General features: G+C 39.8%; 1 protein-coding gene and 1 long non-coding RNA gene across 3 annotated transcripts in view; one reads left to right on the forward strand and one right to left on the reverse strand.

Moving 5' to 3' along the window:
- Nucleotides 1-1,936: 1,936 nt before the first annotated feature.
- On the reverse strand, nucleotides 1,937-27,256 carry LOC116659771. The gene is made up of 3 exons (XR_004315112.1): nucleotides 27,245-27,256; nucleotides 11,015-11,023; nucleotides 1,937-6,205 (listed from the first exon to the last, which is right to left on the reverse strand). It is a non-coding gene; the product is annotated as an uncharacterized LOC116659771 (long non-coding RNA).
- The window catches only part of RRM2B (ribonucleotide reductase regulatory TP53 inducible subunit M2B), a 29,826-nt gene continuing 19,524 nt past the window's right edge, over nucleotides 17,326-27,627 (forward strand). For both annotated transcript variants that reach the window (XM_032467733.1, XM_014566105.2), the window contains exons 1-2: nucleotides 17,326-17,628; nucleotides 25,817-25,970. In XM_032467733.1, the coding sequence (XP_032323624.1) occupies nucleotides 17,369-17,628; nucleotides 25,817-25,970 (414 nt within the window). In that variant the 5' untranslated portion in view covers nucleotides 17,326-17,368. The remainder of the gene's footprint in view (nucleotides 17,629-25,816; nucleotides 25,971-27,627) is intronic.

The following is a 27,627-nucleotide window of genomic DNA, read 5'->3' on the forward strand; positions in this document are numbered from 1 at the left end:
AAGCATGGGGAAAGAGTGTGGGGCTTCCGTGCCCGCTCCAAGTGTGCCACTCTCCCTGCATCTCCATGAGTTCACCAACCCAGAAACTCTCTGAACACTTCCAGGTTTTTACGTTGGCCTTATTACATAGACATAATTGATTAAATCACTGGTGACTGATTATCAACCCCCAGTCCCTCTCCCCTTTGCAGAGGTCTGGGGTGGGACTGAAAGTTCCAACCCAATCAAGGTTGGTTCCCCTGGCAACCAGCCCCCATCCTTAGGAGAGGTCCAAAAGTCACCTCATCAAGATAACAAAAGACAACATTATTGTTCTCATCACTTTGGAAATTCTGAGGGTTTTGAGAGCTCTGTCCCAGAAAAAGGGACAAAGACCAAATATATATTTGTTAGTATAAACCGTAATATCACAGTCACAGAACAATGAAATACTCCAATGAGGGTCTAGCTGTATTATTATGAAAAGACAGTAATTAATAAATTTTTTTGCTAAAAATTTCTAAAAAAAACATTATCATTCAGTAACTTTCCCTGAGGATAAGAACTCTGAAGATCTAGGAATTGTCTAAAATCAACCATGGTACCTACTTTTAAGTTCAAATATCTTAAAATCAAAAGCACTAAACAATGGAAAACTGATTTTTTATTTTTAGGTTTTCTCTTAAGTTATAAAGAGCTGCTTGCTCTAAAAGAGTAAATGTCTTTCATGGGTAAAATAAATTTTCTGAATCTTTCAGAATGTATTTTTGATTATTTTTAGTTGCTGAATTGGATTCTTTGATTCAATAGTTTGCATTTTTACATATGGTAGAACTCTTCAGCAGGAAAATACCAGGCCAAGTATTTCTGTTGGAAATGCTTTCTTCAAAGGGAAGATAAAACTTGGCTATTTATGAAGAGCAAATGCACTGTCATTCTATTACAAAGTTATAGCATGATTCTGATTACATGTGTTGTGAGCATTATGGATTACCCCTAGAAAAATAACTTTGTAAACAAAGTGCCTCCAGCTCTCAGGAGCCAACTATATTTTAAAAGTTTCAGATTGTGTAATGATACTATTAACTACTTAGAGTGGAAGGCTTATGTGATGATTTTTTACGCATTCATGTAGTACCTTTAAGTTACAAATTAAATTTGTGTTATGTTTCCTTAAGAATTCTGCCCACATAAAAACCTTACAAATCCTCTCAATTACCAAGAAATGGACTGGGGTTGGGAAGAATGAGTACAGAGTAGTCTTGAGCATATAAAAACTAGCAACACCGCACCTCGAGGTCGCACGTTCTCTTGCCTTCCAAGATGCCAGCACTCTGTCTATGGAGTATCTACCTTTAACTAATTAGCCCTCCCCCCTAACCCCCATGTACGTCTCTCTAAATAAAGTTACTTTTACTCAAATACATAAACAGAGTAGTCATGATAGCTGTCTCAAAAAACAGGCACCTAAATCTAAGTACAATAATGAAAGCAGAGGCTTTGGTTCCTAGAATGTTTGATCACCAGGTTTCTACTACATGATGGATTAGAAGTAGCAAATTAAGATCAAGGAAGCTAGCAAACATTCAAAAAGCACAGAAGAATGGAACCATTTAATAGAAAAATTTGGTAGTACAAGTCTAAAAATATGAATATTGCAAACATTAATGTGTCTGCTACACCAGGATGACATGGTAGCAGACCTACCCAATTCAAAAACAGCACCTAAGACTAATTAACATTTACTTTAGCTCAGGATAACTATTCATTTGACTAAAAAACTTTTGTGCACACTGGAAGAAGGCAGAGAAGCATGCATTGTATTTTATTATTTTTTTATACTTATGTTTTCTTTACATTTTCTAGGCACTTAGTTTTTAAGGTTTTTTTATGGGGGGATGGGGGAGGTAATGAATTTTATTTATTTTTAGAAGTGGTACTGGGGATTGAACCTAGGACCTTGTGCATGCTGAGCATGTGCTCTACCACTTGAGCTATGCATTGCATTTTAAAAGATACATTCAAAGTTGGTAATGATTAGGATGTTAAAAGAAATTCTGTCACCTGAAATACAGGGCCTTGAACAAAGCAAGCACTCACATGTGTGTTGAATGAAAGAAATAATTTATTCCTTAAAGGTTTCTAATAGATAAGGAATTACTGTATTATTTACAATTAATGAAGTAGTAAAGCACAACAGAGAAAAGCTATGGTCCTTGTCTTGGATAAGTAGTGTGAATTTTCTAGATCATATGAACTTTTGGGAACCATCCTAAATATTGTAAAACAGATCCATTTTCTTAATTTTTAAATAAAATTTAGCAGAACTATTCTGGAACATTAAATAAGGGAAGAAAAACCCTCCCAATATTACTTTAAGGTACAGCAGCTGAAGGTTGAAGTGATTTGGGAAGGCCAAAAGAGGAGAACCAAGATTTTCATGTAATTCTTGTGATTCTGCACTTTTCCCCTACCACCATGCCTCAGACTTCTGAAAGTTCACAAGAGTAACAAAAGACTGGTAGCCACTGCTTCCCCACAGCTATGACTTCACCTTTAAAGCTTCCGAGGCACAGGCACAACCCCTCAATTATTGGTCCATGCATTATCTGAAACTAGTTCCCTTGCTGGCTGTCTAACTTCTCCAGTGACCTCAACAGCAGAGATCACCAAAAACTCTATCCTTGTTTACTTTTTTTAAGGTCAGTGCTTAAAAGGGTTGAAAAAGATTTATGAATCAATAAATTATCTAGTTCCCAAGTTAGAAACATGCAACCATACTTTATTTCTTCTTTATCCCCACATTCAATTTAACCATCAAGCCCTATAGTTATTAAAACCTTATGTCTTGAATTCATCTACTTCTCTCTAGATCCGCTATTATGATCTAACTTTAAGTTACCATCATCTTGCCTACATTACTTCAACAACTTCCTGGCTGGTTTCTCTGCTGTTTTGCTCCCCTTCAGTATGTAGATAGAACAATCTTTCTAAAATGTGTATTAATCATGTCACTGGTTCACCTGTTTAAAATATATTGATTTCGTGGCCCTTAAGGTGAAGTCCAGGACTCCTTAACACAACATATAAGGCCCTTCATGATTACATCCTGCTCCACAGCCTTACCTCTACTTATTCCCTTGTTATAAAAGTCTTGCAGTTCCCTGCTAGTATGTCCTCTGTCACCCTGAGGCCCATCTGCTTGACCTTACTGTTCTTTCTTCATGGCCCTTCATCTTGGAATGGTTAGCCGCCTCCCCAAGAAGCTCTCCCTCCATCTGGACATCGCCGGTTTAGATGCTCCTCCTTTGTACTCCCAGAACAGTGTATGCTTGCTTGATTTCCCCCTCTAGTATGTAAGTTCCTTAAGAGTAAGAATCATGGCTCATTTACCTTTGCCTGTCCAGTGCCTAATATGTTTATATTTATTGAACGAATGAATGAATGAATTCCAGTGACCAACTTCAATCCAATTTAGGAACATACTGTTGTAACCTCAGTATATCACCTGGAGCTATGCACTTCTGAAATATTAAGTCTTACTATTTCCTCTGTGACCAAAAACTACTGAACTTCTATTCCAGTATTCTCACGCTTATTATAATGAGTAAAAGCAGCCTTGTTTCCTTTATTTTGTATTTATCCTAGACATGTCAGCAACTCACTCTGAGATAGTTAAGAGGCAAAAAAGTTTTTTTGTCCGCTATTTGAAACTTAAAAAAAATACTGCATTGCTTGCTAATTCTTTTGAGGCAAATGCTTTATTTACGGTGAATGTGAAGCTTAAGTATGGCTTTGAGGTTGGCAGAGCTAGAACAGATCTATGGCTGAGCTGGTCACTTCTGGGCCACATTACCAGATACCTTCAGTTGGATTTGTCACAGGCACCATGATCTCAACATGTCTGAACTGACAAGAAAAACTTCCTACTAAACTTTCACTGGCAAAAGGCACTGCTAACTGCCTAATCTCTCTCAACTAGAAACATGTGGTCATCCTAGAATCCTTCCTCTACCAAATACTCCATACATCCAATCACTGATCAAGTCACCTTAACTCACTTGTATTCCCCACTGCCACTGCCTCATTTTGAGCTTGTGTTATCTTATACTTGTCCTATTTCCATTGGCCTTGAACTAATCTGTCTCCAAATTCACCTTTTCCCTCCAACATCGGACAGTCTTCCTGCATGATAAATGAATGTATCATTAAATACAGAACTATGCACTCTAGTGATATCTGAACTAGGGTTCAGGATCTGTCAATTATGTGCAAGGGTTTTATTTTTATTTTTAATAAATATATTTTGGTTTATCAGGATGACCATTTATGATGGTCCAGATGTCAAGTTACTACTCCTTTTAATGACTGAATGCTAAAAAGGCAAACTTAATATATAAATGATGCATTTGTTCCTCATTAAAGGCAAGTGATATACACATAGGAGTTGTTGTTGTAGGAAAATAGAGTCACCTGTCCCATCACTGGAATGCATAGACATGCTTCATTAATGGTCATTATAAAATCCATGCTGATGTAATACGGTTTCTGCAAAACATCATCCACTGCTTAGTAATCTTTTTTTTAATAGAGGTACTGGGGATTGAACCCAGGACCTCATGCATGCTAAGCATGTGCTCTACCACTGAGCTATTTCCCTCCCCCTCATCCATTGCTTAATGTCATAAATTTTCATATTAACCCTTCTATAGTCTTATTTCTCTTTATTTTTATTTTTTAGTTGTATAAAGCTCTAAAAATAAGGAGAATATAACTGATCTATGTTTGTACATACTTAAGTAACAATATATACAATTTAAGTCAATACTAAATGGCTGTGAGAATTTTTTTCTTTAAAAGAGTTGGAGACATCATTCAGGTTTGAGAAATGAGGACCTATCCATCTTACTGGTACACAATAAGCCAGCAGTAGCTTGAAAGTATACATTTTCTGTACCATAGGTTAAACTGTTGTCTGAGGTCATTACCACACAAATCTCTAAGTGGAATGGAGTCTGTTCCAGTTACTGTGGCTGCATAACAAATTATCTCCAAACTTAGTGGTATAAAATAATCATTCGTTATGGTCATGGATTCTGTGGGTTAGGAATTTGGACAGGACACAGTCATGATGGCTTATCTCTGCTCCATGATGTCTGGGGTTTCAAGTGGAAGGAAGAACTGACAGCTGGTAGGCAGAATCCTCTGATGGTTTGTTCATTCACACATCTAGAAGTTGATACTATCTGTTGATTGAGTGCCTCAGTTCCTTCCCACATAGGCTTCTCCATGTCATCTTTCTTTGTGGACGAGCTTTTGGCTTCCTGAGGAAGGGCACCTAAGTTCTAAGGGCAAGCTTCCCAAAAGAGAGAAGGAAAACCAGACAAAAGCTGTCCATGCTGTCCTTTATGAACTACTTGAAACTTACGTATTTTACTCATTAACAGTAAGTCATTCCAGTGGAACAGAATGAGAACCCAGAAAAAAACCCGTGCATATACAGTCAACTAATATTTGACAAGGGAGCCGAGAATACTCAATGGAGAAAAGACAGAGTCTCTTCAATAAACGGTGCTAGGAAAGCTGGATATTCACATATAAAAGAATGAAATTACATCCCTATCTTACAGCACTCACAAAAATTAACTCAAAATGGACTGAAGACTTAAAAATGAGGCCTGACACCATCAAACTCCTAAAAGAAAACATAGGGAAAAAAACTCCTTGATAAGGATCTTGGCAATGATTTTTTGGATAGGACACCTAAAGCACAAGCAAAAAAATAAACAAGTGGGACTACATCAAACTAAAAAGCTTCTGCATAGCAAACAAGCAATCAACAAAATGAAAAGACAATCTACAGAAAGGGAAAAAAATATTTGCAAACTGTGTATCTGAGAAGGGGTACCCAAACTATATGAAGAACTCATGTAACTCAACAGCAAAAAAAGCAAATAAACCAATTTTTAAATGGTTCCAAATAGACAATGGCCAACAATACATGAAAAGATGCTCAACATCATTAATCATTAGGGAAATGCAAATCAAAACCACAATGCGATATCAACTCACACCTGTTAAAATGATTAGCATCAAAAAGACAAGAGAGAAACACTGGCAATGATGTGAAAAGAGAACCTTTGTACACTATTGGAGGGATTGTAAATTGATATTGCCACTGTGGAAAACAGTATGGATGTTCCTCAAAAAATTAAAAATAGATCTACTGTACAATACAGCAATTCTGAAACCAAGCAGGACCCTGCAGGGCCTTCCAAGGAACAGAGAACCCCCCTGTCCCCTGACTCTTGTTTATAGAAAAGTTTTAGCCTCCTAGGCTTTCCAAGTTCTAAAGAGCAAATTTAATCAGAAAAGTGAGAAAATGCAGAAACAAAGGAAAGCAGTCAAGCAAGACAAAAATAATAATTTGGCCATAAAACAAAGTCAAGGACCTTTAATTTCTCCTCAAAAGCTACTGATCCCTAGGTAGTGTCCTAAGCCATATCCTTGAGTTGTTCTGCAAATAGAAAAATTCCTACCAAGTGGAAGAAGTTAACTGCACATGCTGACCACCAGCTCTAGACCCCAGCCTGGCTGGAGCCAGAAAACTGATAACTGAGATTCCTGAAATACCACCTTTGTTACCTCACTATCAACCAATCAGAGAATTGTGCACAAACTGATAATGCACTCCATGACCCTCACCCTCACACTGTCTTTAAAACTCTTTCTCAAAATCCATCAAGAAGCTTGGGTCTTTTGAGCACAAGATGCCTGTTCTCCTCACTTGGTGCCCTGCATGAACACTGTACTTTCCTTCATCACAACCTGGTGTCAGGAGATTGGCTTTGCTGTGCATCAAGTGAATCGAACCAAGTTTGATTCAGTAACAATTTCACTTGAGAATATAAGTGAAACCAATGAAAACATTATGTTGAAGAGGTATCTGCACCCCATGTTCATAGCAGCGTTATTTACAATAGCTAAGACATGTAAATAACCTAAGTATCCATTATGAGATAAATGGATAAAGAATTTGTGGCATAGAATTATTCAGCTATTAAAAAAATGAAGAAATCCTACCTTTTGCGATAACATGAATGGACCTTGAATGCATTATGCTAAGCGAAATATCAAGTCAGACAGAGTAAGACAAATACTGTATGATCTCACTTACATGTGGAATCAAAACAAAACAAAACAAAACAAAATCCAAAACAAAACCAAAAAAACCCTAAACCAAACACCACCAAACTCGCAGAAAAAGAGATCAGATGTGTGGTTCCCCAAGGCAGGGGAGTGGAAGGGAGAATTGAATGAAGACAGTCAAAAGGTACAAGCTTCTAGTTTTAAGACAGATAAATACCAGGGATGCACATTACCATATGACATATATGAAGGTTGAGAGTAAATCCTAAGAGTTCTCATGACAAAGAAAAAAAAATTTTCTCTTTTTCTTTTTTTGGTATCTATGTGAGATGAAAATGTTAACTAAACTTGAGGTAATCATTTCACAATTTGGGTAAGTCAAATCACTTTGCTGTGTACCTTACACTTATACTGTGTTTTATGTCTATTATGTCTCGACAAAACTGGTGGGAGAGAGTCACTAAGGACAGTTCACATTCAAAGGGAGATATTTCAGTCCATTACAACTGCTATAGCAAATTACCATAGACTGGGTAGCTTATAAACAATAAACATTTATTTCTCACAGTTCTGGAGGCTGGAAATCTAAGATCAGGGTCCCAACATGATCCAGTGAGGCCCTCTTCTTGGTCACAGACTTCATATTATATTCTCACATGGCAGAACGGGTTAGGAAGCTTTTTTAGCCTTTTATGAGGGCACAAATATGCTATATTTTCTTATCAGAAGACAAGAGAGGTTAAATGGATTTAAAAAAAAAAAAACCTATCTATATGTGGCCTACAGAAGACTCACTTCAGATGTAAGAACACACACAGACAGAAAAAGAAGAAATGGAAAAGGATTCCAAGCAAATGGAAACCAAAAGAAAGCTGGAATAGCTATAATTACACCAGACAAAATAGACTTTAAAACAAGGACTGTAATAAGAGACAATAAAGGGCATTACATAATGATAAAAGACTCACTCCACAAGAAGATACAACATTTGTCAATTTTTATGCACCCAACCTAGGAGCACCTAAATATACAAAGCAAATATTAACAGACCTAAAGAGCGAAATAGAAGGCAATACAATAATAGTAGGGGATTTTAATACCTTGCTTACATCAATGGATAGATCACCCAAACAGAAAAATTAATAAGGAAACACTGGCCTTGAATAACATGTTAGATCATACAGATGGATATGGAGATTTTATATATCTATATGTATACATATCTATACATACATACACATATATGTATGATTCCATCTAAAAGCAACAGAATACATTCTTCTCAAGTGTACATGGAACAATCTCCAGGATGGATCATGTATTAGGCCACAAAACAAGTCTTAACAAATTTAAGAAGACTGAAATTATAATAAGCATTTTTTTCTGACCACAGTGGTATGAAAATAGAAATCAATTACAAGTAGAAAAAGTAAAAATTCACAAATATGAGATTAAACAACATGCTACTGAACAACCAATAGTAACTGACCAATGAGATTGACTCAAAGAAGAAATCAAAAGAGAAATCGAAAAAATTTACTTTGGGACAAATGAAAATGTAAATACCAAAACTTACAGGATGCAGCAAAAAGCAGTTCTAAAAGGGAAGTTCATAGCAATAAATGCCTACATCATAGCACAAGAAAAATATGAAGCAAACAACCTAACTTTACACCTCAAGGAACTAGAAAAAGAGGAATACATAAAGCCTAAAGTTAGCTGAAGGAACGAAATAACAAAGATCAGAGTAGAAATAAGTGAAAGAGACTAAAAAAACAAGAGGAAAGATCAAAGGAACTAAGAGCTGGTTCTTTGAAAAGATAAAACTGACAAACCTTAAAGCTAGGCTTACCAAGGAAAAAAGAGTATTCAAACTCAGAAATGAAAGAGGAGGCATTACAACTGATACTACAGAAACACAAAGAATCATGAGACTGCTACAATTATATGCCAACAAATCTGACAATCTAGAAGAAATGTATAAATTCCTAGAAACACACAACCTACCAAGACTTAATCATGAAGAAATAGAAAATCTATTTCTGATTACTAGTAAGGAGATTGAATCAGTAATCAAATACCTCCCGAAAAAACAAAAGTCCAGTACCAGATGGCTTCACTGGTGAATTCTTCCCTACCTTCAAAGAATTAATACCAATCCTTCTAAAACTCTTCCAAAAAATAGAAACGGAGGGAACATTTCCAAAATCATTTTATGAGGCCAGAATTACCTTGATACCAAAACCAGTCAAGGATGCCACAAGAAAAGAAAATTACAGGCCAATATCACTGATGAACATAGGTGTAAAAATCCTCAACAAAATATAAGCAAACCAAGTTCAACAATATATTAAAAAGATATACATAATGATCAAGTGGGATCAATTCCAGAATTGCAAGAATGGCTTAACATCTGCAAATCAATCAATGGGATACACCACGTTAACAAAATGAAGTATAAAAACCACATAATCATTTCAATAGATGCAGAAAATGAATCTGACAAAATTCAACATCCATTTATGATAAAGACTCTCACAAAATGGGTATAGAGGGCATGTCCCTCAACATAATAAAGGCCGTATACAACCAGCCCACAGCTAACATCATACTCAACAGTGAAAAGCTGAAAGCTTAATGTCTAAGATCAGGAACAAGACAAGGATTCCCAGTCTCACCACTTTTATGCAATACAGTATGGGAATTCCTAGCAAGAGCAATTAGGCCGTAAAAAAGAAATAAACGGCATTCAAATTGGAAAGGAAGAAGTAAAATTGCCACTATTTGCAGACAACATGATACTATTTATTGAAAATCCACCAAAAAACCGTTAGAATAAACAAGTTCAATGAAGTTGTAGGATACAAAGTCAGTATACCAAAATCTGTCATGTTTCTATACACTAAAAATGAACTATCAGAAAGAGAAATTAAGAAAACAATCCCATTTACAACTTCACCAAAAATAAAAAAATACATAGGAATGAATTTAACAAAGGAGGTGAAAGACCTGTACACTAAAAACTGTACATTAATGAGAGAAACGGAAGAGAACACAAATAAGTGGAAAGATATTCCATGCTCATAGATTAGAAAAGTTACTATTGTTAAAATGTCCATACTCTCCAGAGCAATCTACAGATTCAGTGCAATCCCTACTTAAATTCCAGTAGTCTTTTTCACAGAAATAGAATGAACAATACTAAAATTTGTATGAAACCACAAAATACCCCAAATAGCCAAAGTAATCTTGAGAAACAACAAAGCTGGAGGCATCATGGTTCCTGATTTCAAGCTATGTTACCAAACTATGGTAATCAAAGCATGGTGGTACTGGCATAAAGACAGACACATAGATCAATGGAACAGAACAGAGAGCCCAGAAATCAACCTACACTTATCTCGTCAATTAATTTATGACAAAGGAGCCAAGAATATATAATGGAGAAACAATAGTAACTTCAATAAATAGTGTTGGGAAAACTGAACAGCCACATGCAAAAGAAAGAAACTGAACTACTACCTTACACCACACACAAAAATTAACTCAAGATGTACTAAAGACTTGAACACAAGACTTCATACCGTAAAAAACATGGGCAGCAAGCTCTTTAACATTGGTCTTGGCAATGACTTTATATTTCACACCAAAAGCAAAGGCAACAAGAGCAAAAACAAACAAGTGGGACTACATCAAACTAAAAAGTTTCTGCACAGCAAAGAAATTCATCAACAAAATGAAAATGCAACTTACTGAATGGGAGAAAATATTTGCAAATCATATACTGGATATATATCCAAAATATATGAAGAACCCACATAAACTCAATAGTGAAAAAACAAACAATCCAATATAAGGGCACTAATCTCATTCATGAACGCTCCACCCTTATGACCTAGTCACCTTTTAAAGGCCTTACTACCTAAATATCATCATCTTGGGCATTAGATTTTCAAAATAAGAATTTGGGGGGACACAAGCATTCAGACCTCGGTAGAAGGGGAATCAGACTCTACCTTCTGATGAGAAGACCATCAAGGTTCTGGGACAGCATGTGATTAGAAATATTGTTTCCAAAATACTAGGAAAATAAAGTATGCCAGAGTCTATGAAGATGTAGAATCCTCCTACTCCCAGAGATCTTTCAGTTACACATTTAATTTTTACATTTCCTCTTCTATAAACTTTAAACATCTTGAGGGAAACTAATACATACTGCCTATTATGCTTCACACACTGTAACGAGCATTGAAATGTGTTTTTGCTATATTATTGAAGATTATTCAATTTTGATACAAAAATCGAAACTAAGTTTGGAAGCAAATACCTATAAGACATAAGGAGATTCATAAGACATGTTAAGCATAAATAGTTAGTAACTTATTAACCTGCAAGGCATGCTAAAGTTAGAATAAATGAAACATAAATGTGCTGAACATAGATAAAAATAATGAAACAAATGAGAATGTCACAAAGGCCTGGAAGGACCAAGTAATGCTTAAATATTCATAAGGTAAGGATCATCTCAGTTCCATATTGACAACTATATCATCCGTGAATCAACCACACATTGGTGACATCCATTCTGGCCCCACATGTGCTCTTCTCAAGAAACACACATAAAACTCATCGCTCCACAGCAGGCTAACTAATGGCAAGTTACATCTATGACCAGGCCTAGTTGCTCCCGCATCTCTCCAAAAGAGCAAGTGTATGTTGGTTCCACCCTCTGTCTGCTGAGACCCTCAGGCTCATCCTCAACTCCAGCTTTTGTAACTACACCACCAGCCAGGAAGGCTGATGCAGCAAAGACAGGATGTATGAATACTGAGAAACATTAACATTTGAATAGTATGATCCTTCCACTCCCTCCACTCCCCCACATCCTATCTTAAATAAGTTAGCTACCTCCTCTCTTTCCCCTTGACATATGTTTTAAATTAATTTAATAAACTAGGTGATTCAAGCAACTCAATTGAGCCTTTCGTTCCATGACCTCTAGGATGGGCTGATTAGTAGTGTACCTGGAAGCTACCACTGTAATTTCTCACCCTAGTAAGGGCTTTACAAGTAACAGATTAGTAAATCCACACAACAATCTTATGAGGAAAGAATTATTACTCTTATATTACAGATGAGGAAACAGAGTCTCAGAAAGGCTAAATAACTTGTCCAAAGTAGCACAGCTAATAAACAAGGGAGCTAGAATTCACACCCATGTTGATATGGCTCCAGGATGCACATTCATTTTCACTAGGCTCATTCATTTTTCTATCTTCAATATGGAATATGATGCCTGACATACAGTACACATACCGTTTGATGACTTGTAACATGGTAGAACCCTTGCTCTTAGTTTATTTGCCATGTGGCCTATGAGAAATCATCTAACTTCTTTAAGACTCAGTTTCCTCAGAGAACTTACTTAACCATTATTTAAAGTTGATATGTGTAAGCTGCTCTCCCTTCTGAGATGGACCACACTCTTTCAATGGAGTGTGTATCTTACTTCTACTAAGCACCCAACCCCCACACCTCGTGACCTTCCTCTTGCCTTCTGAAACAGCCTGCACTCTATGAAGTATGTATCTGTCTAAATAAATATACCTTTACTTAACTGTGGCTTGCTCTTGAATTCTTTCATGAGCAAAGCCAAGGACTCACACTTGGCAGGGCACGTCCCAGGGACTCGACCGAGGCCTAGGACACAGCCATCCTCTCATTCCGACATTCATTTTTTCCTGTATCATCTTTCTGGCACCCAACGTGGGGCGTTTAAATAAAGAAACAGGGCTCAAAGGGCATAATCTCGATCTGCCTATTGGGCTACGGCTCCCCTCTCTTTGGAGGGTAGCAGGGGGTTTCTCCAGCTCCATGCAGATTCTAGCGGCCCTTTCAGGTCGCAGCTGACACTGCCTGCAGGATCTGGCAGAAACCAGCCCTCGAGCTGTGAAGGGGCCCACTGAGCCCAAGGTTTTTCTCCCCTCAATCTTTTCTCATTCTCCTCTATCACTCTACCTCTTCGGACTCAAGATCCACCAAGGTGACCATCTGGACATCCAAATTAAGACCACGTGGCAAGTAACTGGCAACCTGATTGGGTGCGCTTCCCCTCCTCCGCTCTTCGAGACTATTTCCTCTTCTCTACGCGGTCTTAGTCTCAGTTTGGTTCCAGGATGCTGGAACTATGTAAGGGGGCTCAAATTCGGGGACTGTATGAATTCCGCTTTAAAAATTTGTGGCCCGGCCCTCCCCGAGTGCCCTCAGGTCCTATGGCCTCATTGCATCCGTAGGCAGGAGTTGCAGGCAGGGCACTCCCTTTGCAGATCATAGTTTCTTGCACCTCTGGGTGGGGTTGTGGTTTCATTACACTCCTGAGAGACAGTCACAGGTGGGCACTCCCTCAGTGGGCCTAGAGATCTCTGGTTTAGGAAGTGTCATGGCTGTATACCTTTCCTCTTTGCCCTGGATTTCTCTTATATCCTCCTCTGTCCTGACTCCTTAGATTGTCTATATTGATACCTGAGACTCGTTATCACTACCTTGTCTCTCTCTACCCCTTACCTTTCAGCTCTATTTGTTTCCCCTTCTTTTGCAGAAGTCACTTAGTTGACTCAGGGCCTAGGTCTCCCCCCTCCCTCTCTGAAGGATTAGGCCCTGGGACTATCATCACTTTTCCTCCCACTGTGTCACTGGATTACAAAAGGAAGGTAAAGGGCAGGAAGGGGGGATTCCATATGTCCAAGTGTTCCCAACCTGATTTCCAAGACCCAGGTTTAAGGAACTCCTGCTGGCTGTGCCTGGCTCACGCACCTTCAGACATCTTCCCCCACAGGAGCTCAATGTTTTAGATGATCCCTTATGGGTCCACCTCCCTGAGGTCCACAGCTGGGAACTTTCATCTCCTCCGATTCTGAGGGAGGATAGTCTTCCAGACCATCTACCTCTAATGCCCCTTCTGGCAGCTGGGGACCTTAGACCCCCACAAATCAGCTCATGGATCTGGTATTTGGAGCGTTTAACAGTAGAGACAGGGTAAAAGAGGCAAAAAGGATTCAGGGACAAGAGCAAAAGGTACAATTCTTAATGGCAGCCCTAACCTCTGCACCACCTCAGAGTTATCCTCACTTGTGAAGACCCATGGCAAGGACAGGATTCAGGACACCTGGATCAGAGCCACTGTCTCACCAAGAAGGGATCTATTTAAGTGTAGCCAGGAGGGTCGATGGAAGGACAAATGCCCCATGTATGGGAAAAGTCCACCGGGACCCTGCCCCATATGCAAATGAAAAGGCCACTGGAAGTGAGGTTGCCCCAGGTCCCGAAGGGGCTTGAGGCCCCCAAACCAATGATGGCCAAGATGACAGGGCCTGGGACCCAAAAGTACACCTGGTCATTTTCCTGAAGGAGCCTCAGGTAACCCCTGACATGGCAGACAAGAAAGTTATTTTCTTATGAAATACAGGGGCTGCCTACTCTGTGCTGATTTCCCTGGACCCTTGTCCTCCCCGTCCTGTATAATAATGGAGATCAATAAAAGGTCCCAAACCAAACGCTTGCTAGGAAATCTGCTTTTGCACATCAGTTTTTGCTGGTGCCTGAGTGCCCCATCCCCTTGTTTGAAGGGACTTGCTCACTAAATTCCAGGCAATAATCCAGTTCGGAGATCCTTACATGAAAGACACCCACCAAGAAAAATGACTACTCCTGGCTTTGGGAGCCTGACTCAGTCCCAAGCCAGAAGAGGTCTCCCTTCTACTTCGTATTGTTTCTCAAGTGAACTCGGCCATCTGGGAAACTGAGGTCCCTGACAGAGCTACTATTGTCAGGCTCCCATTAGAAATGGGACCACGTGAGGCTATAGGCAAGCCTCTTCAGATCAAAGGCCAAAAAGAGAGCCATAATCTAAAAAATTCTCAAACCCAGAAAGGATCCTCAAACGTGTCTGTAAGTAGATTGCCAAATGGGAGGCCATCAGTCGGACTAAACTGACCATAGCTGATATTAGGAGCCTGACAGAAATTTCTTGGGAAAGTCTTCTCCCCTAAGTTAAATGAGGGGAAAAAACTGCCTCTGTTTTACAAATCTAGTCTTTACAGGACCAGAGATGTGGCTCCAGAAATAATACAAAGCACACCAATCCCTTTACCACTCCCAAAACCTCTCCTACTTATCTTAAGATAATTACAAGCATTGAGGTAAGATTTTATTTTTTTTCCTGGCCTTAAGGGAAAAAATTCTAGGAACAACTTGTCTTCCTATGCCTTTAGATACAAATATTCTACCTTCTTCTCTAGGAACTCTAATTTCACCATCTTTTTAAAATGCAAAATTTAAAAAAGGGATTAAGTAATTTGGAACTTAAGAATAGAAATTGTCTCTTTTTCATAAATATTAGTAAAAAGGTTTAGCCACCTAGACAGGCAACTTTAATTTGTTCCGTCTGCCAAAAATCCAGTTTAAATCCAATCTCTTTTATAACTAATGGGTTTTACATTGTTGTACCCAAATCATGGCTAAATTTTGAAGTAAAAACTATGAGGTCTCTGTTTTGTATGTTTGCATGTCATAGATGTATGGTATTGGCAAAATTAAATGGTGAAAGATTTCAATTTAATTGGCTTAAAGGAAATTAAGTGCTTATATGAATACTCAAAAATATAAAGAAAACTGGCCAAAATGAATTTCAGGTTCACGTTATCTAAAAGTGTTCAGAACTGGTATTGGTATTAAAGCTAGCTTAAGCTTGTTGGTTTAATTAATATAAACATGTCTTTAGAGTCATCAACGTTAAGTATAATACTTCTGTTGTACCTAGGCTTACCAGAGGTCAAATAAGACCTTATGCCTGTTACAAATTTGTCAACACAGAAAGTAACTCAATGTGGAAAAAAAGAACTTTCAAGAAAAGTAAACAAAATAAGAGCTTTTGGGTAAACTCTATAAAAAAAAGTTTTGAGACTATCTACCTAAAATTGTCTCTCCGGATTTTGGTACCTGAAACTTGAAACTAAGTTAAACAAAGAGAACTATCTGTGTCACTTATAAAATATTAAAATATTAATTGCTGGGCAAGTCTAAGTTTAAAGTTAATACATGTAAAACTTTTTACTCAGCACTTGGCCCCCAGGAGCTGCCTAAGGCTCTCTCATCCCCCACTCTAGGGCAGGGTTGAGAACGACTCTCAAGTGTTTTCAAAGCTGAATTTTCGGCCCCGTTTTACCCTACTTCACCTAGCCAGCCACGAACAGGTGCATGCCGTTCAAGACCTGACAAGGTTCCTTCAATATTTCAGCTTCAAACGACTGAACCAAATTTCTTTCACCTTATCTTCTGAGTGTTCCTCTGAGAAACGGGTGTGAGGAACTCAATCGAATTACCGGGACTGCCCGCAGCCACTGGGCACCGCCAGCCCGGGGGAGTCCGTCCTCCCTCCACACGCCGACTATGGGCCTTGAAAAGGGCGTTTCGCAGGGTGGGTGGGGAGTCTCCTCCTTTCGGGCTGGATAATCTTAGTCGTTTATCCTAAGACCGAGTTTCGGCTCTGGAACCCGAGCGGCGTCGGTTCACAGAGCAGGGCGGCGCCTGGCACTTGCGGAGGGCTCGGTACTACTTGGAGCTCACTTTGCTGAAGCAGTTCCAGGGCCCTCAGACCCGTTCCCCGCCTCGCGTCCTTTCCCCCTCCTCACTCGCGCCCCACCTGCCCGCTCCCACACGCTTTGCCCTCAGCCTCTTCCCTCCCGGTCGCTTAAGGACAAAGCTGGGCAGCCTTTACTTCTCACTTGTGCGACGCTGAGCCTCCTTTTTCACTGGGAGCGCGGCTTTTCCCCACCACCGCTCCCCACACGAAGAGCGCTTGTTCCTCTCTCTCTCCTGGTCCGACCGCCCGAGTTAGCGCGACATACCGCGTTCCTGACGCACGGCGGGAGCTGGCTGGCGAGTCTCCACCTGGAGGGGTGACCTGGCACGTCCGGGCACCTCCCGCACGGGCGACTAGAGCGGGACGCCGGCGACGCGGGCGGGGCCCAAGGCCGAAGTCTCTCGTGCTGCTGGCTAGGAAGCGAGGCGGGGCCGGCTCTGGGCGAGCAACTCGGGAAGCAGTCGTGAACCGGGGCCCGCGTAGTGGGGCGGGGTCTGCCCGAGGAGGCGGGGCCTGCAGGCGGGGAGAGACCCGCACTGGGCAGGCGGGAGGCGGGGCCGACAGGAGTAGGTGGGTCCCTGAGGCAGGGGAGGCGGGGCCATGCCAGAGCTGGAACAGACCCTCAATGGGCAGGCGAGAAAGCGGGGTCCACTCAGTGGAGCCGGGCGGAGCCAGCAGGAGTCGGAGAGGTCCCTGCATCTGGGGGCGGGGCTGACTCGGAAGACCCGCCCGCCACCTGGTTCTGTTCTAGGCAGAGGTGGCCTGAAGCGCTCAGTTCCCTCAGCTCCCGTAGCTCTGGCGGAGTCTGCGCGATGGGAGACCCGGGAAGGCCGGAAGCGGCCAGGCCCGAGCAGGAGGAGGTAAACATTGCTGCCGCTTCCTCCCCCGCCCCACAGTCACGCTGGCCTCTAGTTTGAGGGTTGCGACAGGGACCTGCAAGGTGCAGGACCGCTGGGGGAAGTTTTACCCATTGCCAGCGTAAACCGGGTGTAGGCCCAGCTTCGAGCCGTAGCCACAACCTAGTTTCGTCTTGTCTTTTCAAGCGCCCGGGAGGCCGTCCCCAGGGAGGGGTGAGGAGGGAGCTGGGTTTTTGCTCCACTGCTCTGCTCGGGGCTACCCAAGGGCAACGCTCAGAAACGTCGGACTGGGAAGAGGGGCGCCCCCTTATCTCCTGTGCTTTCTGTTCTGGAGCCTTGGTTGGGGACACCGAGGCAGGGGCCGAGGACTGGTGGGTCTGCTGGGGAAATGCATGCCATCTTTGGTACTGTTAAAAGGAGACGGACACCTGTGGCAGTTGACACAGGTGGATGAGGTGGAGATGACAGGTAGAAAGGTGACGGGAAATCCTCATAAGAACGAAAGAAAATTAAGAGGCCAGTTTTGCTCAGACCTAGCTAAACTAGCTGTGAATCTTTGGGGGTATTACTTTCTTCATTTATACAGAAGTGATACTTCCCTCACATAGGGTTAAGTAAAATGCTTTATGCAAAGTGCTACGGAAGTTGCGGTTGCTTAATAAAACCTAAGTTAACATGCACGTCATCTCTGCTTCTATATTAGTGGAGGAACATGACAACAGTAAATAAGCCAGGATTCATTAGACTGGAGAGTAGTTCAGATCGTTGCTCTATAATTTTCATGCCTGTTATTTTGCAAATACTTCTACACCTGTTGTGTGTAGTATCTTTGATTTAATAGTTTCAGCTCACAGAGACTCTTGCTTAGCCCTATATTTCTTAAAGTTGTAGATTCCAGATTTGAGATTATCTTTTATTTGATTTTGTAAACATTTAGTATCTAATTAACAGATTGCAACTGCCCCTCCAGCTTTTTCTTCCTCTTTTGAAACAAATACAATTAGTACCAATTTCCCCATTCTAATGGGACAACTTAGATATTTTTGTTTGTGCTAGTAGCACCAGCAGTTATTCAGACTTAACACCTGGAAGTCCAGTTTTATTTATTATCCCTATCTGGATACAGACCCACAAAGACAGAGGCAGAACTTCAGATCTAGAATGAATTATAGTGAGCACCTGTCCCACACGTTTTTAATTTGAGATGTAAGGATGCCGTAAGTACTTTGTTTCTCTAGATATAATGGTGCACATGAGCCACCTGCATCAGAAGCACCTGGAACATGTTGTAAAAAATGTAAATTACTGGCCCTATTACCCCAGATATAGTAAACCAAAATCTCTTGGGATGGACTGTATTTTTTTTTTTTTTTAACAAGCACTTCAGGTGATTCTGGTATACATACTTTAAGAACACTGCCTTAAAGGTTTATAGATGGGCTTGAATGTGGTTTATGAGGCTCCTGAAGTTTGTAGACTTTGTATGTGCAGATGTCAATCTCCTGAGACAGGGGGTCCATAGCTTTCATCAGTTTCCCAAAATTAACTATCATTAATCTAATTGATAATCCCTATTTTCAAGATAAGAAAGTTAAGGCCAGGAAAGATTAAATGACATACCCAGGACCACACAACTTAGTAGAGCTAGGTTTAAAACCAACTTCTCGCTCCTGGGCCAGTATTCCATCTGTTTTGTCAGATTTGGTGGGAATAGAAGAATGAAAATGAAAATACCTACAAATAGGTCTGACAGCATCCAAATATTCTACTTCACCTGAGGATTATGAAAGAGGTGAAGGGGAGCAAATGAAGTGATAGGGTTGGGGGTGGATGGGAGGGCGGGGCCTTGTAGAATGCCAGCCTAGATCAGGGCCTGGTGAGTGCTAGCGGGGGAGTCTTGGCCTAGATGGGTACTTTAGCATGTCTGGGCACCTTGTGGGACCAGGTGACCAAGCACAGGAAGCACCATTCTGTAAAAGAGTGAACTGTTGCCAAGGAATGCCTATGAGAAACTACTTCACGTTCTCCTCAACTGTAGGCAGCTACAAATTAGTTATCTGTCTACTTCCAGTGTTACCTGCTGTCCAATCCTGTTTACCACTGCCAAATTAATCCATCATTAAACCAGTGCCTCCCTGTCACTCCCCACAAATACTCCCAAAAGGATCTCAATTCCCACCAAAAAATGCCCAGCTCCCCAGGCTGGCAAAGTCCTGTTCAAGCAGCTTTTTCATAGTAATTCTTAGTTACTTAATTCAGGCTGCCATTTCCACCTCTGAAATTGACACTATAATTGCTGCTAAAATCTAGGGTTTTGTTTTTTTTTTCTAATTCAACCTACACATGGATATCCAGTTTCTTTCCAATGGCATCCCTATTTATGTTAATTCCTACACAAACTCTCCATGATTATCCATAGGAATGACTTTAAACTGTGCCTTACAATGAATGCCAACACCTGGGGGTTAGGGTAAGTGGGGAGAGTTGGAGTCTGATCCTCCCAGCCCCCCGGATGCTTGGAAATCTTTGGTCCTGAAAATTCCTAACCACTTAGCCCAGTTGATATCCAGTGTGTGAATCCTTTACAGAATTCCTCTCTGTCTCATCTGTTACCCTTTGCTTTAGCCAAATCAGATCACTTCTGTCTTTGCTTTATATCTGTATCAGTCAGTTTTAATCCCAGCTGGCTCTTCTTCCCTCCATCCTTTCTCCATGAAGAGAAATACCTGCATTCTCTCGTCTTGCATCCTCAGTTGTGCTGCTGCTCTGTATGTTCTCCCCAGATGATCACATCCATCGCCCCTTGGTGACTACTAATAAGATCTCCACCCCATTAGGAAGGAGTGGAGATAGTGCCTCTCCTACCATAGTGTTATATTTTCAGCTGCCTACTGGGTATCTGGAAACTGAACCCATTATCTTTTTTATTGACTAAACTGATTTTTAAAAGGCGTTTGTGTTTGTAACCTTTATTGTTGTGGCTTGGGTTGGTGGGGGAGTTAATTCAAATTAAGTTTTGTCAAATATCTGATGTGAGAAGCAAGAGTTTTTGTCTGATTTATTCCGTTATTCTCCAGGTACTGAGCACTTTCTGAGTCTCTTACTTCTTGTTTTGATCATCTAGTTGCTGGAGCTGGAAACCTCAAGGGCATCTTCAACTTTTCCTTACCTAGCTGTCTAAAATCCAAATTTTAGCAAGAATTATTAAATCTATTTTTTAATATCTCTTAAGTCAGTCTTTTGTGTTTCTACTGCTGATATTCCTAGTTCAGGTAAGAGATGACAATGTAATAGTCTTTTGTTATTTCCACCTCCAATTTCTCTTCTAATCTAGCCACATTTCTACAAAAATGATCTTAAAACATAGACCTGATTATGTTTCTTACCTGATTAAAAACTTGACTCCCAATAGTCTGCACGGTAAGACCAGATGCCAAAGTGTTATATATCAAAGCAGACCACTTTGACCTGCTCCAACATTTTTAAAAAAGTCAACCTCTTAATATCCATTTAATATGCAAATTAGACACATCCCCTTTAACCTCAGGTAAAGCTTGGAGATGGAGTACATTTTTTAAAGGTGAAATTTTTAAAAATTTTAATTTTTTTCCCATCAAAATGATGACACTGAGGTAAAAAACAAAGTGTCAAAATAGTTGTATCAGAATGGTGATAGGAAAATAGCCATGGCAAAATTCATATCTATTTACATTCAAGGCCCTTCCAGGGCTTTAATACCTGAGCCCATTTTCCAAACAAAATCATAAGTGCAAAACTAATTGATAAAATTGACTTTTGCCTATTAGTATAATTTTTAAAGTTTATATATATAGCATTACTTATACTCACTGGAACAGTGAGGATGTTTTGATGAACACATCATTTTAAATTGGGGTATAGATGATAGCTGAAGATTTATATGAGACTTAGCAAACAATTTCTTCACAAATTTATCAGAAGTTCTCTTAATCAATTCACTACTGGCCAATTTTGTGGATTTTCCCACCCTGTAAAACATGTGGATACCTATAGCATCAGAATGCACGTGGCTAGTAGGCTGCTCTCTGATGCACACACATACACATATTTTCTTCTCTTGCCCCCCAAATACCATAAAATCCAGATTTAGAAAGTTACTTCCAATTCTTAAAAATGTCACATGCCATCATGTCTTTTTTCATATTGTTTTTCCTCCTAAAATATGGGTTCTTAGCATCCACAGAGGATACATACCCTAGAGAGCCTAGAAATTTGGGATGTATGACCTCCTCATATTGTTTTAAAATGTGTGTGGATTTTTCTAAGCATCAGGAAAATAAGCAGTATATCATCTCTAGCCCAGTTCAAAGGTCTGGGTTTGTGAAAGCCCTTCTCTTTACATAGCAGAATCTTTCATAATACCTTCCTAAGCCAGCTTCTTCTGTTAACAGTCCACATATTATCAGGATGTATACACAAATGTGACTTTCATCCTAATTTAGAGATAGTCATTTTCAGCAGTTTTCATGGATCCTGACTTTGAGTATTTGTCAGCATTTAAAAACTCCATTCAGGGCTAGAGTGCTTGGTGCCAAGGGGATACTGCTTCTGAGGTCCTCTTCAACTTTCAGGGTGGCCCACATAGCAAATACAGTGAAAGTAAAGAATTCTAACTCTGAATATATACCTGTACCCCAGGGACAAAATATATAACAAAAAGAAAAATACAGAATCATTAAAATTCTACATAGTGATCATAAAAGCAAGAACATTCTAGAAGAAATAAATGAAGAACAGTTTGGGCCAAGACAAGTTTGAAATATTTGTTGACTGCAAACCTCAGCTTTTTAAATTGGGATTTGAATATCTCATTTTTTAAGCCCTCATGACAGTTCCCTGAGGGCAGTCTTAGAAGGTATTGATTGATCAAATAATTAACCACTGGAGGGGGAAGTTATAGCTCAAAGTGGTGGAGCAAGTGCTTAGTATGCACAAGGTCCTGGGTTCAGTCCTCAATACCTCCTCTAAAAAGTAAAGAAATACATAAACCTAATTATTTCTCCCCCAAAAAACAAACAAACAAAAAACCAAAAACCAAATTAAAGAACTATTAATTAACCACAGTAATCATTCTTTTATTAATTATTTGAATTATAGGGACAGCCTTTCTAAGGCCAACCAGAAACATCTCAACAGCCAATAACAACACAATGATAGTTTAAAGTGTGTAGCACTTGAGAATGTGCAAAGTACTTTTATTTATATTAGTTCCTCTGATCTTTATAACATTCTTTTTAAATATGTTACTGTCATTAATTTACACGTGATGATGATCAAATTAAATGACTTGCCTGAAAACATGAGTAATACTATGTGCATATTGTAAGTGAACACAATTTTGTACTATAATGAACCACGTGGAATAAAATATGGTCATTTGGTTCATGTTACATTCTTCTGTAGAGGTGGCAATTTCAAAAATGTTGATTTTCAATCTTATTTTTATATTTTATCATATACCTCTGAACACATCCCCATCAACAACATGCTTCATGATCTCGTTACCTATCGTGATTTTAACCTGATAAAAGGGAAAGCTAATGCGTTTTGAGAAAGTATTATTCTGAGATTTTAAAATTTGCACCAGTTAAAATCACTGATTTAAACCTCATCAGTTTGGCTGTTTTTCACCAACTTCACATAGCTTTGGTTCTTTCAACTTTGTTTACAAGAAAATCATTGTTATTTATCTTACTTTTTCCTAGAATCAAATTTGGTGATTTCCTCCCCCTGTCATTTCACTGGTTACATCACTACCATCACTAGATAGTACAGTTGGCCCTTAAACACCATTGGTGCAGTTGAAACGCCTCACATAACTTTACAGCTGGCCCTCCGTATCTATGGTCCTGTATCCACTGATTCAACCAACAGTGGATGATACAGTCCTGTCGTTTTTATTGGAAAAAAATCTTCCTGTGAGTGGACCTGTGCAGTTCAAACCTGTGTTGTTCAAGGGTGGACACTCTTCTTAACTTTAGTTCATCTCACTGTTTTGAATCCTGGTTTTTAGATGTAGGCTGCCTCTACTCTAGCTGCCATCCATACATACAGAGATGTAGTTTAAGGCAAGGCTTGAGTTCAGACCTATCTCAGTTCTCGGAGGGGGAGGGTATAGCTCAAGTAGTAGAGCGCATGCTTGACATGCACTGGGTCCCAGGTTCAGTCCCCAGTACCTCCTCCAAATCAAACTAAATGAATAAACCCAGTTACCACCCCCTCGTAAAACAAACAAAACAAGCAGACATACCTCGGTTCTAATTTCTGCCACTTACCAGTTGTGGGATCCTGACTATGTTATTTATATCCTTCAAGATTTAATTTCCCCGTCTGTAAAATGGGAATACTATTACTATTTGACCAAATTGTTGTACAGATTAAGCAGAATAATGTATATAAAGCATCTGTGCAGTGACAATTCAAAAGCAGCCTCAATGCCAGACCCAGAAGACACGCTCTTATGTATGCCTCCTGTTCTAGAACTTGGAACTGCAGTGTCTCAAGATCTTGTGGCTCTTTTGAGATTGCAAAGCCCTCAATGGCAACACAAACAAACAAAAAACTTGACAACATCTGTTTTTAAAAATCTGCTTCAATATTCTGGAATGAATATTGACTAAGTGCCAGGTATTGTGCTGGGCTCTAGGGATTCCACAAGTGTAGAGTTGGTTTTTACTGTTTAGAAGCACAGTTCAGAGGAGACTGTAGACAAGTAACAGGCAAGTAAATTGCAGAGAGCTATGTGCTGTTAGGGACCTAATCCAGCCTTCTGGTGTGGAGGGGGCAGGGGAGGTACGAGGACATTCCGAGAAGGCTTGATTTTAGTGGTTGTGAACTTATTTCACTGATGTATTGTAGTCTTATATTAAATTTTTCAAAAATCTAAAGGTATCCAGTAATCTGAGCACAGAATAAAGAGAAATTAGCAGCCCATTCACTTACTTAGCTCATGTTTATTGATGTTACGCGTGACATAGTACTCTGGGAACAGCACAATATGTAAAACCTGTCTCTGGCCTCTGGGGCTCAAGTGCTCCATCTGGGGAGGCTCACACCTTCAAAGAGGTAGTTACAAAATAAGACAGTCTGTTCTCTAATGGCAGTCCGTGTGAGTGTGCGAGCCCCACCTGTATGGCCTCACGCTTTGATTTTGGGCTTCCTCTCATCTTGTCTTGCATTAGCCTCACCTGAGTTATCACGCTTGTTTCAGAGAGGTAATGGGATTGGTCGAGGCAATGGTAAGGATGAAGGGACGTGATAGATGGGCCTGGCACAGGAGAGAAAGAGACAGACAGTTTGAGTTAGAAGTCCAGAATTTAGACATATTCCAATCATTTTGATTTATACCCTTTAGGCCATTTGTATGCACTTTGTGTATAACTCATTCTCAAGAACGCACAACTCTTCTGAGACTCTTGCTGACTTTTTAAAAAAATACACATGTGGCACTGCCCCCTTTTAGAGTGCCATCCTTTTTCCAAGCAGTGTATATTTAGGTATGTGCTGCTTTTTTTATGCCACAGAACTTTGAGACAGCCCACAGTGAGCCCACGTGCAGTAAAGGAATGTTAACACGTAAATAGCAATAACAAATTGGTATATGGGAAGGTTCAGACAAACAAAGGCTGCAAAGCTGTTGGTAAGGAGTTTTTAGATAAGTATTACAGTATTTAGATTAAGATTAGAAAAGAAAACATTAAAATAAAAAAGTAGCTTATGATAATAGCCTATTGGTTGCAGCATTCTATCTCTGAGAGAGGCACTGAATGGACATTTTGTTCACAAACATAGAAATTTGCCCATCAATATATTTATGGGTCTAGTTTTATACATATTCTTAAAGCGACAATAATGACAAGTTTTTTGAGTGCTTATTATTTGCCAGGCTCCGTTTAAGGCACTTTTAATTATCAAAATTAACCTGAGGTGGGTATTATTTTACTGATGGGAAACCAAGGCTCGGAGAAGTTAAGAAACTTCCTATAGCCACACAACTAGCTAAACACAATTGAACAGCTACCAGATAAACAATAAGGATTCAACCTGCGGAGACTGGCTCCCAAAACTGTGCTGTCTCCCTAATGTGTGTTCAGATATGAATAAAGAAGAAATGCCTACATAAAATGAGTGTTTGTACTTTATTTTTCAAGAGGTTATCTTCAGATACCAACGAAAACGAAGCAAAGTCAAATGAAGAGCCACTCCTAAGAAGGAGTTCTCGCCGATTTGTCATCTTTCCAATCCAGTACCCTGATATTTGGAAAATGTATAAACAGGCACAGGCCTCCTTCTGGACAGCAGAAGAGGTAAGTGGTGTCGCCTTCATCAGCAAACATATTCTCTAGTGCGGTGTTCACATTTTTTGTTCCAAGACATTAAAAATTTTTTTAACTCACATTGTAAGATACATTGAACAGGATCAGTTATAAAAGATAATGTTTGAAATTTCCGAGAGTAGGTACAGGGTTTTCCAGTGTTTTGTGTTTAGACTATACGTTTCCTGCTGCAAAAATGGCATCTCAGTTTGCCAGATTTTTACCTCCAATATATTTTAGAGTATTTTCTATTTTTAAACAGACTTTTGATTTGCTATGATCATGTAAGACTAGTCTTTACTTCTGGTCAGCAGAATGAATAAAATTGCAGCTATCGCTAAAATATGAACAAGTAAAAGCCTCAGGGACCCTGCTTTCAATTTTGAGGCTTTATGTGATTGTGCAGAAGGAGCTGTCACACGGGGAGTTTGCCCGGGCAATGCACTCGCTTCTCAGCTGCTGGCCTGCGTTCACAGTGCTCCTCCCAGCCTGGCCTTGTCCTCAGCCACATCAAACCTGGGACAGCTGCCCCAGCAGACAGGACAGCTGGAGTATGCTTTTGGTTAGTGTGGCCTTTTCCACCTAGGGAATGAGTGGAACACAGCAAATAAGAAAATGCTTGTAGGTCTGGTGAGGACAGTCGGTCATGTGAGCTATTGCTACGTGATGTAAACTGAACACACCACTAGTCATTGTCTTCATCTTTGAGCATGGTGGATGATACCTACACAGCACTCTTGCTGTCTCTGTGTGTGTATTTATCTATATAGATAGATACATCTATTTGTGTAGCTATATTTGGATCTATCTATCTGTCTATTTACCTATTTTGTGAGAAATTGGTTCGTCACATCCGCTGTGAAGAATGCAGACTATGGAGCCAGGCTGCCTGGGTACAAATCCTGGCTCTCCCGGGGACTAGCTGTGCAACTTGGAGAGCTGCTCTGTGGAACCTCTCTGTGTATTCTCATCAGTCAACTGGGCTAACGGTCACCTGTTTCATTGGGTCGTTGTGAGAATTAGTTAGAAGTGTGAAACGTTACTTGGCACTTAATAAGCACTAAATGAATGTAAGCTATTATTTTACACAGAATGGGGGAGATTTATACTAGAAATCAGAAGGCACCAATTTTTGAAGCCTCTGTTACGCTAATTCTACCACCTACCCATCTTTGTCATTTTGTATTGTTACATTATTAATATCTTTGCTATAGTGTAGTTAACATATATATAGAAAAAGAAAAAAAACCAACCAAACCGAAAACCCAGTATTTTCAAATTGGACCATAGTGCTAGGCACACCTGGCTGTCCCTAACTATCTGTGGTTTTTAGAGTGTTTTGTTAGCTATGGTTGTAAGAACAAATGGAGTACATAGGTAGCTTTTTAATTCATCATGTTAAAAAAGGCACTTGTGGTACTTGGGTTTTTGAAATTCATTTGAAAATTTCTTGCATCCTTTAGGAAACATATTATGTGTTGTACTATGACTTACACACTAATTTTTAAAAATTAAAATATACAGGTTGGTATGTATTTTGTAGGCAGCTTATAGGAAGATTCAAATACATAATTGAGGGAACTCAAACACATTTTTAGTTCCACATATATTTTCATTTAAACAAATTATGTAAATTACAATTTAATCA

The sequence above is a fragment of the Camelus ferus genome, chromosome 25 (assembly GCF_009834535.1).
Source record: "Camelus ferus isolate YT-003-E chromosome 25, BCGSAC_Cfer_1.0, whole genome shotgun sequence".
Lineage (NCBI taxonomy): Eukaryota > Metazoa > Chordata > Mammalia > Artiodactyla > Camelidae > Camelus > Camelus ferus.